General features: G+C 40.2%; 1 protein-coding gene across 4 annotated transcripts; it reads left to right on the top strand.

The window, feature by feature from the left end:
* Positions 1-3316: 3316 nt before the first annotated feature.
* On the top strand, positions 3317-12119 carry LOC100616964 (zinc finger protein OZF-like). 4 transcript variants are annotated; one of them, XM_007498733.3, is made up of 4 exons: positions 3317-3543; positions 6055-6143; positions 7088-7214; positions 10441-12119. In XM_007498733.3, the coding sequence occupies exons 1-4, from the start codon at positions 3492-3494 to the stop codon at positions 11733-11735; spliced, it is 1563 nt and encodes a 520-aa protein (XP_007498795.2). In that variant the 5' UTR covers positions 3317-3491; the 3' UTR covers positions 11736-12119. The 4 variants fall into 4 exon arrangements, with proteins under 4 accessions (XP_007498795.2, XP_056662086.1, XP_056662087.1 ...); XM_056806108.1 differs by having other exon boundaries at positions 3318-3543; positions 10444-12119; XM_056806109.1 differs by having other exon boundaries at positions 3324-3432.
* The last annotated feature ends 6754 nt before the right edge of the window (positions 12120-18873 follow it).

Genomic DNA, 18873 nt, shown 5'->3' with positions numbered 1-18873 from the left:
GTTACAAGGTCAAACCAGGAGCCTTCACCCTTAAGCCAAGTAAACTGGGGTTCATTTAATCTTCCTAGGCTACAAGCTTGGGGACTTCTAGATTCCACATTGACAGTATTATGGGAAAAGCATTCAAATTCTGCCTCTCACTCCCCTGAGGCAATTATAACTTTGGCCAAGACACAACTTCTGGGGCCTCAGGTTCTTTTCTGTAAAATAAAGAGATCAGATTGGATGGAGTGCTCTTCTGGTCCAGTGATTTAAGTTTGGGACAGGAACAAAATGGAAACATTTGTAGACTAACATTCAATGAAGATGTTTACTTAACCATAGCCTAATAAGGACAGAGATGCAGCATTTTTCAAAATTAAGCACAGTTTCTAGCCCAGGGACCTTCATTCTACTGGAAGCAAGGGAGAAGGGGTGGAATACGATGATAGACCCTGGGACCAAAGCAGCCCCCCACCTTTTCCCTCTTCCCCAGCACCTGAATCTGGGACAGGAACTGCCACAATAGCACCTGGCAGAACATCAGACTAGATAAATGACCTCCAGCATCATAGGCCATCAGGCCTGAGAATTTACCACCCCCAGAGACTGAGATTCCCAACCCATTTAGGGCCATCCAGTCAACTAAACCCAAATAAGCAAAACTGACCAATAGAGGCAACACAGATTACCTCATCCCAGACCACCACCCAATAAAAGACCCCTTTCTCCATAGGTGGAGACCCCTAGCCATCTGCAGGATTCTGGCTCCCCCCCTTCCTCTCCCCACCCACCCACCCCCACTGCCACTTCTACTGCCATCAGCCTCCCATCCCCTTCTGCCCTCTCCTTTCCTCTAATAAAAGCTTTGCTGTATTATTACTCCACTCTGTCTCATTTGCCTCGGGTCAGACCCCATCAGCCACGACTGACATACAATATAGCCTCAAATACTTTTTAAATGCAATTTCAAAGATGTAGATTTTTTCCTTCAAGGTTGTAGATCCCAGTCCATTATGTCTGCCTACACTATGTGACTCTTGTCTATGTCCTCTCATAACTATACCACAGAGGCTCCATCCACTAGTTTGAAAGCTTTCCTTGCTTCCTCTAGACATCATAAAGATGCCAGCAGAGCACACAGGCCCTCCTTTAGATTTCTCTTATTCTTGCTCTATGAGCAATTCATATTTTCTGCTAGTATATTTCTTTAAAGTCCTATTTTACTCTAAGCTACTTAATACCTCGGTTGTTCTATGTTGCAGTTTATACTCCAAAGGCACCTTTTCACTGCCCCGTGGGTAATACTCATTTTGAATTCTTGCGCCATGAACAGTAGGAACATACATTCAATAACAGCAGTAGAATGTGGGTATTTTTTAAATGGGCCCCTTTAAAAAGACAAAGATTATCAAAAGAGTCATATTTCCCAAAAACAATCTAGCCACTCTCCTGAGTGCAATTCATCATCCATCATTTGCAATGTCTGTCCAAGAGCTTCAGGTTGTCCATTGAACTGCTGATCATCCACTAAATAAAAGGCATTCCTTCTCTACTAATATTTTCCATGTGTATAATTAGGCCAAATTCTTTTGAGTGGTTATTTTCTCCTGGAAGTATTGAAATATTCAAGGGTTTCATATATACAGAACACTGTCTTCCACAGAGATTCTCTGCATAGAAATCCTTAGTCAACTTGAATCCAAGTTTGTTTTTCTCCTAACACTCTTATTTTTCTGTCTTAGTAACAACTCCAAGAAAGGGCAAGGGTTAGGCAATTGGGGTTAAGTGACTTGGGCAGGATCACACATTTAGGGAGTATCTGTGGGCAGATTTGAACATAAATCCTCTCAACTTCAGATCTATCTACTGTGTCACATAGATGCCCTTTGAGTCTCTTCCAACAGTAGAAAACATTTTTTTTTTTTGCTGGAGCTCAGCTCCCTATTTTATGCTTTGACATTAGAGGTAAGGAAAAGAAATAAACATGTCAAACTTACAATGTGACGGATCCTGTGCTAAATATTTTTTTTGCATATATGACTCTCACAATTCTACAAGTAAGAGCTATCTTTACTTAACAGTTAAAGAAACTGAGGCAAATGAAGATTAAGTGACTTGCCCAGGGTCACACAGCTGGTTCAAATTTAGGTCTTTCTGAATCTGCCTAAGGCTCTAAAAGTGGCACCACCAACTGATTCTATTAATGGTAGGGACCCTAGAAAAAGGTTATTTGTCTCAAGGATCTTTGTGTAATTTTGATGTCTTCATGGGAGGCTTCTAGCCAAATACAAAGTGTATATATTATAATTTCAAGAGAGGTAACTACTTGTATTGGAGGTAACAGCTGAATTTATTAAAAACAAACAACCCTTACCCTTTGTCTTAGAATCAGTACTAAGGAGGGGCAGCTAGGTGGCCCAGTGGACAGTGGGGCCTGGGTTCAAATTTGACCTCAGATACTTCCTAGCTGCATGACCCTGAAGCAAGTCACTTAACCCAGGCTCTTACTACTCTTCTGCCTTGGAACCAATATTTAGTATTGATTTTTTTTTTAACCCTTAACTTCCTCTTGGAATCAGTATGGGTTGCAAGGCAGAATCTAGGCCCAGGGTCACCCAGCTAGGAAGTGTCTGAGGCCACATTCGAACCCAAGACCGTCTGTCTCGAGCCCTGGCCCTCTCGCCACTGAGCCATTTGACTAACCCCGAGCCTCCACCTTCAGTGCCCCTCCCCGTGTATATCTTCTCACTGAAGCTCAGGATTCCATGAGGTGTGGAGAAGGGAGAATACATTTTAGGGCTGGGAGCCTATTTGGATCGTCTGGGAGGAGCAGCCAGGTTGGAAGGGAAGGGAGTGTGACAGGTCAGAGCCGGTGAAATAAACCATGAAAGGGGGATGGGAGCCCGTTTGTTGACAGTCTGAATACTATGAGGCCCGTGGAAGATTTGTCGTAGGGAGGTGCGTGTTCAAGTTTTATGAATAGCGATTCATACCAGTGAGGCGGCTTATGCATTTTTGTAGGTCCTGTCAGTACCAAGGCAAGACGTCAGGGCATCAAATAACTAGACGCCTCCAATCAGTTCATGAAGTCACGTGCCAGGCAAACGCAAAGTCCAGAAGTCCCCACAGGGTTTTTTTCACCTGCTTACGCTTTCTTTTGAACTTCCAAATTTTGTAGAGTGGTCCGACCTCTGCCCGGTAAAATCCCGCCCCATCTCCGTTCACGCCTCAAAATCCCTCAAGGGGAGGAGCCGGTCCCCAACGCGCCCCCAGACTGCAGAAGCCTTAGTGGTGGCGCTGGCATGCGGAAGGACGCGGTGCTCTCCGGGACTTGAAGTCCACATGTATAGTCTCCCGCCTTCCAATCCTGGCTGCTTCCGCTTTCGTCGGAGCTCCATCCCCTCGACACCGGCGCGGCTCCGGAAAGCTACCGAAGTGTACCCGAGGGTGGTGAGCAGAGCTCCGGGATCGGGGAGTAGGGCCTCACGTCGGACGGGCGGACGGGCGTGATGGGCGCCGGTCTCGCCTCTCCCTGCCCCTGCCTCTCAGAGCAGGTGCAGGGTAAGGCACGAGGTCAAGGAGACGCCTCTAACACTCTCGCACCCCCGGCGTCCTCTGCCTCAGTTTCCCCCCTTGGCGCTTGGAGGGACTGGCCGTTTACTTACCCTCCTCCCCACTCTGGGTCCCGGAACTGGCAGAGAGAGAAGAATAAAAGACCATCCCTGCGTCTGACCAAAAAAGGAGGGAGGGAAAGCCAAAGTGTGGGCTGGGGTCAGGGGCACCTCCCCCCCTTCTTCAAACCCGCGCCGGGGCTGGGGGGTTGGGGAGGGAGGCGAGGCCCGGGAGTCACGGGGAAAAAGATTCAGGCCCAGGTAACTTTTTTTGACTAACACCGAGGTTGAGAGTCGGGAATAGAGAAGCAGTCTTGGAGTCAGGAAGACCTGAATTCAAGTCCAACCTCTGACATTCTTTCTGTTTTACCTTGGAATCAGACGTTTTGAGTTATAGATTTCGTTCTATATACTACAGCTAGCCATTTAAGTATATAGTAACTAGTCACGGGGGTGGGGCAAGGAATTTTGGCTTTTCCTATGCCAGTGGGGCAGTTAGGTAGCTTAGTGGATAAAGAGCCAGGCCTGGAAATAGCATGTCCTAAATTCAAATATGGCCTCAGACACTTCCTAACAGGGTGACCCTGAGCGAGTCACTCAACCCCAATTGCCTGTCTTTACCTGCTCTTCTACTTTAGAACTGATACCAATTCTAAGGCAGAAGGTAAGGTGATTTTTTTTTAAACCCTTACCTTCTGCCTTAGAATCAGTACCAGGTGGTTCTAGATCTCCTCTCTCCAGGCCTGGCACTTTATCCCCTGAGCAACCTGGCTGCTCTAGGTAAGGGTTTAAAATAAAATCTGTGCCAGGAATTGGCCCAAACAGTCCCTGCTTCAAGCAGTTCTTAACAAGGGGACAGCTGGGCAAGTATATATTTATACAGCAATATAATTGAGTCATTCAATAGTCTGATTCTTTGTGACTTCATGGATCATAGCACCCTAACCCTTCTGTCTCCCACTGTCTCTTGAAATCTGTCCAGGTTCCTTTTCCTTGTTTCCATGACGATCCCTAACTGCCTCATCTTCTACCATCCCTCAGGCTTTCCCAGCATCCGGGTCTTTTTCAATGAGTCTTGTCTTCTCATTATGTGGTTAAAGTATTTAAGCTTCATCTTCCATATTTGATCTTCCAGTGAATAGTCTTTAGGTGTTGACTGATTTGATCTCCTTTTGTCCAAGAGACTCAAAAGTCTTCTCCTAACATCACAGTTTAAAGGCATGGATTCTGCAGTGCTCAGCTGTCCTTATAGTCTAACTCTCACAGCCATACATTCATTGCCTTTGGAAAAACCATAGCTTTGATTATTCAGATTTCTGTGAAAAGGCGATGTGTCTTTATTTTGCTATCCAGATTTGCCATGGCTTTCCTTCCAAGAAGCAAGCATCTTTAATTTCATGGCTGCACTCACCATCTGCAGGGATCTTTGAGCCCAAGAATATAAAATCTGACATGGCTTCCATTTATTTTTCCTCATTTTGCCAGGAAGTGAGGGATGGGCCCAGTTGCCAAGATTTTAGTTTTTTTGGTGTTAAGCTTCAAATTAGCTTTTATACTTTCCTCTTTTGCCCTCATCAAAAGACTTTTTACTCTTCACTTTGCTTTCAGGATGGTATTGTCTGCATATCTATGATTACTGATATACTGATTTTTTTTAACCCTTTCTATCTTAGTAACAACTCCAAGACAGAAGGATGAGGGCTATGCAAATCGGGTTAAGTGACTTGCCCAGAGTCACAAAGCTAGGAAGTGTCTGAGGCCAAATTTGAGCCTCCCAACTCTAGGCCTGGCTCTCTATCCACTGTGCCAGTTAGCAGCCCTTAGGAATAACTTCTTATAGAGGAAGACAGGCACACTAGAGCTGAGGTTTTGAAAGAAGTTAAGGATTCTGAGAGGCAGAAATCAAGAGGAATTGTATCCCAGGCTTAGAAACAGCAAGTAGAACAGTTTTGTAGCAACACCAAGTATGTACAGGGAAATTTGAAAAAGAAAGTGAGAGGCAGATTATGAAGGATTTTAAATGCTAAATAATGGAGTCTGTATTTTATCCTAAAAGCAATAGAGAACCCCTGGAACTTGTTGAGCCAAGTAATAGTGTCATCCTGTTCCTTAACAATCAGCATGACTGTTCTGTTAAAGATGAACTAGATAAGGGAGACTTTGGATGCAGGTAGACCAAGTAGGAGGCTATTGCAAGTGTTATTGAGAATCTCTATACCTGTTCCTTGAAAAAGATCTTTCTCTGATTTGAAACATGAGCTTGCTGTTGGTGGAGAGGGTAAGAACAGGATAAAGAGGCAGTCTTTGGCACAGAAAGACTGAGTGGTGTTCACCCAGATTCTGTCATTGCATGAACTGATTTCCAGTCATTTACATATTCAACTTCTTCCTACTACAATGCTGAGGATCTAGGATCCCCAGCAGGTGGGAAACCTCCTTCAACTTTTTTCTCTTCCTATAGCTTGGGATTCCCATCTGTTTATGAAGGGCATTCAAGAGCCAACAGATGACCAGGAAATGGTGGTGGCTCTTGGTGCAGTGGAATCTCAGGTGAGCCATGATTTCCCTTGTACAATCTAAGGGCTTGAGTGCTTCTTTGCTTTCTCCTTTCTCTTTCCCCCAAAGCATTCCCTGCCCATATATACTGAAAATCCATTTTCCAGGTTTTTTTGATGAAAGAGATTGCTGTCTGATGTCAAAATTTGTATGTATCTAAAACCAATACATAACCCATTCCTCAGTGGATAAGTGGGCCAAGAATTTTAACAAATAATTCCAAAAAAATTTGCAAACTACTAACAACCATATAAAATATTATTCCAAATGACTTATATCAGAGCAGTACAAAACAAAACAGTTCTGGGGTTTCACTTTACACTTCAGTACTTTGGCTAAGATGACAGAAAAGATAATAATCATTGTTGGAGTGGTTGTGGAAAGATGTGTTTACTAATATATATATATATATTTGTGAAGAGAGTTGAGTGTTTTAGTTTCAAATTCTGCTATGGATGTGATGAAAATGTTTTGCACCCAGAAAACTTACTGCTAGGCAGAATGCCTCAAGAAGGTCAGAGGTAGATACAAAAATATCATTAACACCAAAATATTTAGAGCAGCACTTTTTCTGGTAGCAAAGACAAGGAAATAAAATAAAATGGACATCCATTGCTTGGTAATCGATGAACAAATTGTGATACACAAATGTGATGGAATGTCAAAAATGACAAATGAAGAATACAAAGAGGGCCATAAGGAGTTGCTTTTTGAAGAGGGAAGAATAAATTTGTAAATTAAGGGACTGTAACAAATTTTCTCAAAGAGACTGTTGTAAATAATTTATTAAAGGAGTTCTTTGTTGGTTTCTGTGCTTTTATACCCTCTGCCTCTCATTCCTTACTTCCCTGAATTCATATACTTTGCCTCCAAATTATTTCCTTCTATACTTCTAGAATTTATATGAAGTGCTACATGAGGGTCTTTCATGGTTTCAGGGACTGGTGGTCTTTGAGGATCTTGCTGTGTATTTCTCCCAAGAGGAGTGTATTCATCTTCACCCCATTCAGAAGGAACTCCACTCAGACATCAAGCAAGATAGTTTCATGGATGTGATTCCACTGGGTAAAGATTTGAAAGTGACTTATTATCCCCCTTCTTTTCATTTTCTTCCTATTGTTTCATTGTTTTTATTATTCTGACCTGAGAAGTAGCCTCTCCCTCTAAGTGACCTTCAAATAGTTTGTTTTTTAAAAAAATATGCCGTTTCCTCTCCATACACTATACTAGTATTCCATGTGGTTAAAGGGATAAACAAGTTGAATATCTAATGTTTTGTGTTCTTGATTTATAGCTATGTATATTTAGTATTTTATTTTAGAATCATAGCTAAAACAGACTTAAAATTTCTCCATTTCAACCTTTTGCCTCCAAAGAAGATTTTGCCTAAGCTAAAACCATTTAGTTGGTTGACCTTTTTTTCCTGATCTCTAGGGAAAGTTATTTCATAACGTTCTTCAATAACCTGTTCTAGTATCATTAACAGCTCTTAATAGCTAGGAAGTGTTTTCTTCTAGCTAATATAAATATTTTCTTCTGTGATTTGAGCTTGTTTCCTCTCATGATGTTTTCATTTGAGAAGAAGAATAACAAGGAACTGTGTTCTTTTTAACAACCTTTCAGATTCTTGGCTTATTTTTCTACTGAGGTGAAGTAGAGAGATTGGTCTAAGAAAAACCTGGAGAAAAACTTGAAAGCAAGGCCTCATAATAATGACAGTCAACTACTTCCTGATTGTGGCAAACCTTTTACTTCCACTACAGTTTCAGCCTCTTTTTTCCTTTATGTTTCTCAATGATAATGGAGAAAAAATCAGTCACCATCATCTGTCCAGTAACTTAACTCTTCACATATTTGATGATTGAACTTTAACATCATAATTTGTTCCCATTCATGGAAGAGTACAATTCCCACCCCTTTACATTGCTAATATGTTGTTTTAGTGTAATTATTGTAGATCTTTATTAACAAATAACTGAATGGCAGCAGTGTTCAAGATTATAATATGTGTTGTACTAGTTGAAAAAATTTGAATTAGATAGAGTTCTATTCATTAAAAAAACTAATATTATTTATGGAAAAGTTTCTTTTTCATGTATGTTGTGAACTTGGAAACTACTCCACCTTAATTAGACATACTTTAGGGGAAGACAAAGTGATCCTGATTGAACAATGAAGGTACTTAACTCATACCTTATAGTGAAGCTAAAACTTAAGCTAAGTCTATTTTTAGATCTAATACAAAAGGGTGTTAAGTACCTATAAAGGTTAAATTAATCACAAAAAGGTCAAGTAACTCACAAAAGGCAAGCTTAACAAAGAAGTGTGAAGTACTCAAAAGATATAATCTAACCAGAGAAGGTAAAAACTAAAGAGTGGTGAGAATTAAAGAATGGGCAGTTCTGGAGAAAGCGTCTACTGTGATTGATAGACGTGAAAATTTAGAGGAGGAGACATAAGAGTGAAAGGTCTATAAAAGAAGATGAAAAGTTCAGATTGAAGCTCAGTTCAGAAGATTGAGTTCAGTGGAGAACTGGAACTCAGCCTGTAGGAATCCCCCTCCAGTCTCATGGTGAGTGATAAGACTGATTCCCTTTCCCTTAGGCTCAGGGAGGCTACTTTGGCCAAGGCCTTTAACTACTGCTTGACTCAGCCTGAGCCAGAGCAGTTTAAAATAATTCTCTCTCTCCTTTCCTTGATTCCTTCTCTCTCTATTAATTAAAATCACCATAATTCCCAGCTGACTTGGGTAGTTTATTATTTGGGAATTTTCCCTGGCGACCAAATTAATTTAGATTTAAGTCAAAACACTAAAATTATCCTTTACAATGTCCATCAGTTTCATATTGGAATTTTAGTAACAAAAATGAGGAATTACTAAGATGTCAGGGACCAGCTAATTTTTTAGCAAATGCTCTTAGGACTGTTAGTGGAATGTTTCCTTCCTTTTTTTATTATAATAGCAAACATCCAAGTTCCCTGTGAATTTTTATTTAATTTATGGAATTATGAAATGGGAGAAGGCATGCCCAGTTCTTTGGGTACTCACTGGGAAGGACCACAATGGCATTGGGAAGTGAAGCTGCAGAAACAATGTTTTTCTTCTTTTTAACCTTTACTTTCTCTCTTAGAATTGATATTTTTTCTTTGGTTCCAAGGCAGAAGAACAGTAAAGGTTAAGCACTTAGACACTTGCCCAAGATCACACAGCTAAGAAGTATCTGCTGTATTTGAACCCAGAACCTCCCATCTCCAGGCCTTGGTCCCAATCCACTGAGTCACCTAGCTGACCCTGTAGTCACACTTTAATAAGGCATAGAAGATTCAGGGGCAAACAGACACACAAAATCCTGAGACAAGCATCAAAAGTGAGGGTACAAAGGCAATGATGTAGGGGTGAGGATAGGATTTTGGATAGAAGTAGGTAGACATTATAAGGAAGAGGATAGACAGGGGAGAAAGGAATAGAGAATCATTCATGCAACAGTAGATTACACTTGAAAGCACTGAGCAACATGGTCCTGAAGGAGATGGAAGAGTGCTTGGAAGGGAGGGGACACAGAAGTTTGATGTCTCATTTTTATAGGGTTTTTATTGGGGAAACATCTCTGTGCCACCTTGGGATTAATTCATTAACATATCTATAAGTCATCTCAAAGTTGTCAATAAAACTTATATGTTATGTTATATGTTAACTTAAGTTAACATATCTGTGTCATCTCAGCATCATTTGGTGTTTTGTTGGTCTATGGATATATGGAATTTATCTTATATATGCATATTATAGGACCAAAGGGCCCTGACAGCACAGGCTAGATAGCAGGCATAGAGATAGGAGGTCCTGGGTTCAAATTTAGCCTTGAATGCTTCCTGACTGTATCATCCTGAGCAAGTCACTTACTTACCTCCATTGTTTAGCCCCTACTGCTCTTTTACCTTGGAACCAATACATGGTTTTGATTCTAAGATAGAAGGTATGGATTAAAAAAAAAAAGACTAGGTACAAGGCCTTTTGATTCAAATTTGCTTTCACCATAAGTTTTTCCTTCAGATTTTTCTTAAATTAATCTGTCAGCCATAATCCAGAAAGATAAAAAATGTTAGCACCATGAATTGCTACCCTTTGTCCTTGCCTCTGATTATTTAGCTTGAGCATTGATTATGTATTATATGTATCTTGAATTTTATTATCAAATGGTTTTTCAGTTGTTTATATTGTATTGTAATTTATAGCTTCCTTTCTCTTTGTCCAGGGAAATAATTATACCAGGAATTCCTCTCTTTGTCTTAGCAGGAGATGGAAATAAAGAGGAGAATCTTCAGCAAGAGAATGCAGAGAGTATAGTATCTCAAGAAGTGTCTCCAACTCTGATTTCTGAGCTGGGAAAAGTTACTATGGATGAATCGAGAAGGCCTGAAGGGAGAAGACTAGGTTTATCCCAAGAAAAGAGATTTATAAGCCTTTTAATTACCATTGACAATCCGCCATTAAGAGAATTATCTGAATGCATAGAAAACATATTTTTTGAGAGGGATATTTACCTCCCAGAGCTAGGTGTAGCAACAGCCTACAGATGTCATGAATGTGGTAAAAATTTCACTAAAAGCTCACGACTTACTTCACATCAGAGAATTCACACAGGAGAAAAGCCTTATGAATGTGCTGATTGTGGAAAGAGTTTTACTCAGAGATCTACCCTTACTACTCATAGGAAAATTCACCTGGCCGAGAGACCATACCAGTGTGCTCACTGTGGGAAAACTTTTCGCCGAAGTACACATCTTCTCCAACATGAGACTATCCATACAAGAGAGAAACCCTATAAATGTGACCAATGTGGGGAAAGCTTCACTTGGAACTTCCAAATTTTGCAACATCAGAAAGTGCACACAGGTGGGAAGCCCTATAAATGTGTCTTGTGTGAGAGAAGTTTCCGTCGGAACTCAGACCTTACCACTCATCAGCGGATCCATACTGGAGAGAGACCCTTCAAGTGTGTAGAATGTGGGAAAAGTTTCAGTCAGAGATCAAATCTTATTACTCATAATAGGACACATACAGGAGAAAAACCTTATAAGTGTGTTAACTGTGGGAAAATTTTCCGACGCAGTTCACATCTTACTCGACATGAAATTACCCATACAAGAGAGAAAATCTATACATGTAATGAATGTGGGAAAACCTTCACTGTACATATTGAGCTTGTGAGGCATCAAAAGATTCACGAAAAAGAGAAGCCCTATTGCTGTAACAAGTGTGGGAAAAGTTTCAGTTGGAGAGCAGACTTCATTACTCACCAGAGACTCCACTCGAGAGAAAAAATTTATAAGTGTTTCACATGTGAAAAAAGTTTTGGACTGAATTCTCACCTTATTATTCATGAGAGAACCCACATAGGAAAAAAACGCTATCAGTGTACTGAGTGTGATAAAAGTTTCTGTAGAAATTTTGACTTCACTGTTCATCAGAGACTCCACACAGGAGAGAGACCCTATAACTGTGGCAGCTGTGGGAAAAACTTTAGTCGGAATTCCCATCTCATTCGGCATAGGAAGATCCACATTCGGGAGATATTATATTCTTAGAAGCAATTTCCAATATTTTGGCTTTTACATCTTTGGAGACTAATGAATATCACATAACAATTTCTAACAAAATAGACCCTCCAGAAATAAAAAAATGTACAATTTGATCATATTGAAGCATTTATAGTTTTCTGGGTTTTTTTCTGTTTGTTGTTTTTTTTTTCTGATGATTTTACTATTTGAAATGCTTGAAAAAAGGATTTGTGAAACTGGGTGGGTAAGATTTTGCAATATCAAATATTAGATTTGATTCTGAAATAAGCATTTTTATTTTTAATTAATTAATTAACTAAGAATATTTTCCCATGGTTACATGATGCATGTTCTTTCCCTCACTCCTCCCTGAGCTAATGAGCAATAAAATGAGCATTTTTATAAATTAAAGCTATTTCCAAGATTGCCCTTTTGTTCTTACTTTTCAAATCAGAATGTGTTCATTAGAATTCAGAGTCACAAAAACATAAAACTTAGCTAAAATGTAAAAAGGATTTTTGTTTGTGTGAAAACTTTTTTTTCATATGCTGTATTAAATTTCATATCTGAAGTAGAAAGGTCCCAGTTCTTTTTTGTTAGGGAAAACCACTACATTTTTCTGTGTCTGGAGTCTGAATCAGAGATCTATGAAGTCTACTGCTTTTTGCATTTTCTTTGTCCTTAGGAGTCCCAAAGAAATGTTCTCCTTTTTTAACAGAATTTGATTAATAAATGAAGGGGACAAAGATTCTATGCCAGTGTACATATAGACCTTCACCTGCCCACCATCAGGTGTGGGGAAGGACTGAGAGGACCACCTCTTAATGAGCTATGTGAATTTTAAAACTATTCCACCCTAATCAGACCATTCTTTAGAAGATCTGATTTAGCTATTTCCTGATCAATAACAATGGAGATACTTGGAAAAACAGAATCAGGTCTTGTAAACTCTACATTCTCCACCCTACTCAGTTTAACAAGGTTTTGAAGGTCTGCATCAAACTCAAGATTTAATTATCTGAGGAGATGGCCTTCAACAGACATGTGCAAAAAAAGGATAGACCCCCTGGGCTATCCTAAGTCAAGCTAAGTCCTCATTTGTACAGATGGGACGCAGAAAAGTGATGTAAAAACATCCATATAAGGCACGTCACTTCCTGCCTCTTTCTCTTTCCCTGGAGAGGCGACTCTGGCTGGCAGTGTGCTAGGCAGGTGGCAGTTATTGCCTGGGTTTTGGCGGTGAGTTTTGTCCTTCACCTAATTCAGGTTCAGGCATCTCAGCTGAGCCCCTTTTGGAGTTCAGGTTGATTCCTTCCTCCTTCATACTCCAAACCCTTACTTTCTAGATCTTCTAATCTTCCCGCCTGGTACCAGCCAGGCGGGAGGAGGGAGAAATCCTTCTCCCTTTCCTTCTCCCTTAATATTCTCTACTATATCAATTAAATCACCATAAAATTTGGCAGCTGACTTGGGTATTTTATTTGGGTTTTTCATTAGGATTTTATAAATAAAATCCTTGGTGACCTAAATTAATTATATATTCAGTCTTAGCCATAATTTCACCCTTTGCAGTTAATTACCAATTAGAAATATCTTTGGATGTTCTGGGTAGAGGCTGAATAATGAGCTCTTAAAATTTTATTTATTGAGTTGGCTGACCCATGTATGAGGTCAGTGGTCATTCAAGAGGGCCATGTGTCACTTTATTGGTTATGATGCTGGCATAACCAATAAATGGATATGTATTCAAAAACAGAATAATTATCCCAAATCAGTCTAAAGATCATTTTAATTGTAATTTAAGGGCAAAAACTAGGTGTGAGTTCTGTATGCAGAACTGAAGTTATATTAGTATCATTCCAGCACTTCCTCAGTGCCTTTACATATAATGGGGTCTCAGTAAACCTTGTGTTTAACTGTTTCTCACAGTCTTGGGGTCTGTATGTATATAATCCCTGTGTCATTAGTCTCTTTGAATGGCAAGAACAAATAAGCAGTTTGTACCTTAGATGATTAAAGGCTAGAATGTCCAGCACAGCTTGAGGATTTGAAGTGAGCCTTTATTATAAACACAGCTGATTGGCCTTTTCATTTGTTTCCACTATTGGCCTTTTTCCCAAAACTGGCCTTTGCCAGTTGTACCACTGTGTACTCAGGTTCTATGCCAGATACCTTCTCCAAACAATTTCTCCAGCCTGATAATTGTCTATTATATGTGATTTCCTCATATCACTACATTTGGTTAACTGCCCTTGGCTCTGAGAAAGACCCACTTCCTTGCTTCATCCTATTACTTACCGTCTTCTTTGTTGCTGCTTAAGTTTCAGAGACTTCTTTCAAAAGACAATCCTACACTCATCTCTGCCATCTTTGGTGCTGTGTTATTGGTGTCAAACCAAAGTATGTATTCTAGTGCTACATTCACAGAATCTCAAAATCTGACAGAATGTTTGGAAATTTTGTATTAGTCATATTATCTTTCACAAAGTAATTTTCAGTAAACATAGGAAGAGTGAAAAGATGAGGAAATACAATCAGAATCAGGGTACTGTTTTCAAGAAGAACTCACAGTTCCATCTTCTTAGGAAACCAAGAACATTCCATAAGCTCACTTTTGCAACCCTCAATACTCTTAGGTCACAGCATAAGGTCTTAGGGTAGGGGTCCCCAAACTTTTTATACAGGGGGCCAGTTCACTCTCCCTCAGACTGTTGGAGGGTCGGGCTATTAAAAAAAAACTATGAACCAATCTGTATACCTCTGTCTGTGATAGTGGAGGCTGCAGTGCTGGCTGGGATGGGCCTGTCACACCTTGCACAGGCCCATCACCGCCACCACTATACCAGGCAGCAGTATACATAGTGTGTAATCCCCTCCTCCAGATTGCTGTTCACCATGTTGACATCTTCCATTGTGCAACCACATAATCCTTTGCACAATGCCTCGTTCTTGTTCAGTTACTCTCAGAACAAGGATTGTGAGAATGCAAAGGGTTATGTCACTGGAAGTAGTACTGTATGGAAGTAATGCTGCACTTTGAGGTGCCACCACATACAGTGCTCCTCTCAATGACCACCAAAGAAAGAGTTGCCCCTTCCAGAAATGCAGTGGTGGGCTGGATAAATGGCCTCAGGGGGCCACAGTTTGGGGACCCCTGCTTTAGGGACTGTAGGTTCCCACATCTCCCCCTTTTGTGTTCAAGTATAATCTGTTGATAAGGATTTCATTTTTAATAAGGTCTTTTCTTTCCTTAAGGTATATATAATCATTAATATACATTAGTTGTCTGGTATAAATATAGAGCTCTCAATATCTTATTTTGATACAGAGAATATGGCAAAAATAATGAGTTCTGTATTATCACAGTATGCAAAATGGAATGATAAGGTTGAGGATTGTATGGAATATATGACAAGTTAAGTTGGTGGGAGCTAAGTTGTGAACAAAAAAGCCCACTGATACTAATCAAACATTTAATAAAACAAATATAGGGGTAGCTAGATAGCACAGTGGATAGAGCACCAAGCCTAAGAGTTGGGAGGACCTGGAATCGAATCTGTGTAACCATGAAAATGTGGTTTGCCAAAACTGTGAATTGCCAAAACTGTAAAAGTTTTGGCCAAACTGTAAAGATAATTTTTAGTGTCTTGATTTAAAAATCTAAAATTAAGTGGTTGCCATGGGAAATTTTTCAAATATGAAAATATCCAAGTCAGCTGGGTTTTATGGAGATTTTAATTAATATAAATGAAGGAATTAAGGGAAGGAGAGAGAGAGAGAGAGAGAGAGAGAGAGAGAGAGAGAGAGAGAGAGAGAGAGAGAGAGAGAGAGAGAGAGAGAGAAATAGTAGAAAGGGCCTAGGCCATTTGGCTTAGGCCTGAACCTAAAGGAGAGCAAGTCAGTCTTTATCACTCACCACAAGATCGTCTTCAAGCAAGCTCCAGTCTTCACTTCAACTGCGAACTCCAACTAACTCCAAAAACTCCCCCCTTACCTGAACTGCCTCCTCCTTTTAAATAAATTTTCTCTTATGTCACCTCCCCTAAATTTTCACGTCTACCAATCCAAGTAGACACTTTTTCCCAGGACTGTCCATTCTTAGTTCTCATCTTCTTTGGTTCTCATCTTCTCTGGCTAGATTAAATCCTCTGAGTACTTCACACCTCTTTTGTTAAGCTTGCCTTTTGTAAGTTGCTTGATCTTTTAGTGATTAATTTAACCTTTATAGGTATTTAGCACCTTTTTGTGTTAGATCTAAAAATAGACCTAGCTTAAGGTTCTAGCTTTACTATAAGTATGAAATAGGGACTTTCCATTGTTCAATCAGGAGTTTGCAAATTTATAGTCCCCTAAGGCACTGTCTGAGTAGGGTGGAATAATTTTAAAAGTTCTCAATACATTCCTGTTCAAGTACCTCCATTGTTAAAAATGGGGAATAGTGTAATCAAATCTTCTGAAGTAGAGTCTGAGCAGTTTTAAGATTCACATCTGACATGAGGCATTTCATAACTTGTAACCCTGGGTAAGTCACTTAACCCCAATTACACAACCCTTTCCACTCTTCTGTCTTAGAAAGGTAATGGTTTTTGTTTTGTGTGTGTGTGTGTGTGTGTGTGTGTGTGTGTGTTTAAGAGTCATTCATTCAGTGTCACCTACATTTTGCCAAAAAGTAGGAATGCAAAGACAAAACCAAAAAAAAAATGCCCTCAAGAAGCATACATCCTGAAGGGATACAATAGATCTAGAGGTTTATACAAAATACAAAGTAGATATATGCTTTAACCTTAGGCTAGAAGGCCCTAGAAGGTGATGGGACCATCCAAACTTTGTGTGGAAGACATTAAGCTAATTTTTGAAGGAAATTGGAGTCCAAGAGACCAATTATTGGACCACCAGAGTAAAAGCATAGAGGCGAAAGATGGGTGATTATATGTGAGGAACAATAGATCCAGTTTGTACTAAAGGGTGGGTGAAGGTAGTAATGTGTAATAAAGCTGTAAAGGTAATGTGGAGTCAGCTTGAAGAGATCTTTAAATGTCAAATAGAGAAGTTTGTATTTTATCCCAAAGAAAATGGTGCTACTGGAATAATTATGGGATTAAGAGGTAGGTGACATGATCAGAGTTATGTTTTAAGAAAGTCTGGAATATCGATTTGTGAATCTTAAAATTGCTCTGACTCTATCTTAGAAGATTTGGTTAAGGCTATTCCCTTATTGTAACAAATGTAGGTACTTGATCAGGAATGTATTGGGAATTTTAACATTACTCCACCCATACTTAGACAGTGCCTTAGGGGAAGATAAAGTTGTAAACTCCTTACTGAACAATGAAAAGTCCCCAACTCAAACTTAAAACCTTAAGCTAGGTCTATTTTTAGATCTAATACAAAAGGGTACTAAGTACCTATAAAGGTTAAATCACTAAAAGGTCAAGCAACTTACAAAGGGCAAGCTTAGCAAGAGGTGTGAAGTTTTAGTCTACTCAGGGAAGGTGATAACAAAAGAAGATGTGAATTAATAATGGACAGTCCTGGGACTTCTGGTCAATATGGCAGCTTAGAAGCAGCAAAAGTTCAGACCTCTGAAAACCCTTCCTTACTGATCACAAACTGAATGCTCCTAGGGGATGTGAACCTTAAAAATTCCCAGACCCTACTTCATAAGATTGGATTAAGACCATTCCCCATTTGGGCAGTGAACTCTACTTAGATCAGGAATGTGAGAACTCACCTACTTAAGTCTGCCCTAGGGGAAGATAAAGTTGTAAACTCTTTTCTGAACAATGAAAAGTACTTAAACCCATACTTAAGCCATGCCTATTTTAGGACTAATACAAAAAGGGCGCTAAGTACCTATAAAGGTCAAGCAACTTATGAACTTACAAGGAGCAGAGAGGTGAAAACTTACTCAGAGATTCTAGTCTACTCAGGTGTGAATTACCAAAAGATTAGTCTACTCAGGTGTGAACTAAGAATGGTCTGTCCTTTGAAAAACATCTACTGTGATTGGTAGATGTAAGGACTTAGGGGAGGTGACATAGGAGAAAATGCCCTTTAAATAGGAGCTCAGATAGGAGCTCAAGGGACATTCTGAAACATTCAGATTGAGGATTGAGCTGGTGAAGTCAGCTGAGATGGAGCTGGCCTGGTGTCACTGGAATCCTTGCTTGGACAGATCTTGTGGTGAGTGATTAAGGACTGATTGATCTTTTCTCTTAGGGCATAGGCCTGGGTTGGCCAGGACTGGCCAGGGCTGGCTTATCCTTTTCTCATTATTCCCCTTCTTCTCTCTTTCTCTCTTTTTCTTTAATTCCTCATTTGTATTAATTAAAATCTCTATAAAACCCAGCTGACTTGGGTATATTTGAATAATTGGGAATATTTCCCTGGTGACCACCTTATATTTGATTTAAAAACAAAACACTGTAGTGAAAACACATTTCCTGTGGTCACAACTTACTCATCCACTCTTTTTTTTTTAAACCCTTACCTTCCATCTTGGAGTCAATACTGTGTATTGGCTCCAAGGCAGAAGAGTGGTAAGGGCTAGGCAATGGGGGTCAAGTGACTTGCCCAGGGTCACACAGTTGGGAAGTGTCTAAGGCCAAATTTGAACCTAGGACCTCCCATCTCTAGGCCTGGCTCTCAATCCACTGAGCTACCCAGCTGCCCCCTAGTCATCCACTCTTATATCTACTACAATTTAAGTCTTCCACTATTTTAACTCCTACAGTTTATGGCTCCCACTCTTTTAAATCTTAAAGGGACTGAAATTCAAACATAACAACAGGACAGAGCCTGGGAACCCTCCTTCTGGACTCAAATAAAAAGGTATGCCCCCCCCAAAAGCCAGAATCCTAGAAAAACTTGGGTCTAAGGGGAAGGCAGAAGGAAGGTCGCAGGACCCCTCCCCCCCAACCCAGAGCACTGAGCCTGCAGCAGCAGCGGGAACCTCAGGGCCAGCAAAAGTGGTGTTTTGAAGGGCGTACCTTGAAAGCAACCTGGGCCAGTCTCTGGGCGTCCAATACAGATGGCAGGGAAGGAGCCTGAGAGAGATGGGGGGAGCCTGTAGCCCCTACCTGGGTCCTTCCTTCAGAGTCTTACCAGAGGTTTTTGCCTCAGGGAACATCCAGACCAACCCAGCTGAACCTAATCCCATCAGGAG

Source organism: Monodelphis domestica, chromosome 7 (assembly GCF_027887165.1).
Source record: "Monodelphis domestica isolate mMonDom1 chromosome 7, mMonDom1.pri, whole genome shotgun sequence".
Taxonomy (NCBI): Eukaryota; Metazoa; Chordata; class Mammalia; order Didelphimorphia; family Didelphidae; genus Monodelphis; species Monodelphis domestica.
Note: the sequence above shows the minus strand (reverse complement) of the source record. Positions and strands in the feature narration are given on the sequence as shown.

Bases quoted from the DNA above. Each gene is read 5' to 3' on its own strand.
- LOC100616964 (XM_007498733.3), top strand. From the start codon at position 3,492: ATGGGCGCCGGTCTCGCCTCTCCCTGCCCCTGCCTCTCAGAGCAGGTG. The intron at 6,144-7,087 runs GTGAGCCATGAT...TCATGGTTTCAG, and splicing joins TTGGTGCAGTGGAATCTCAG to GGACTGGTGGTCTTTGAGGA. The intron at 7,215-10,440 runs GTAAAGATTTGA...TCTTTGTCTTAG, and splicing joins CATGGATGTGATTCCACTGG to CAGGAGATGGAAATAAAGAG.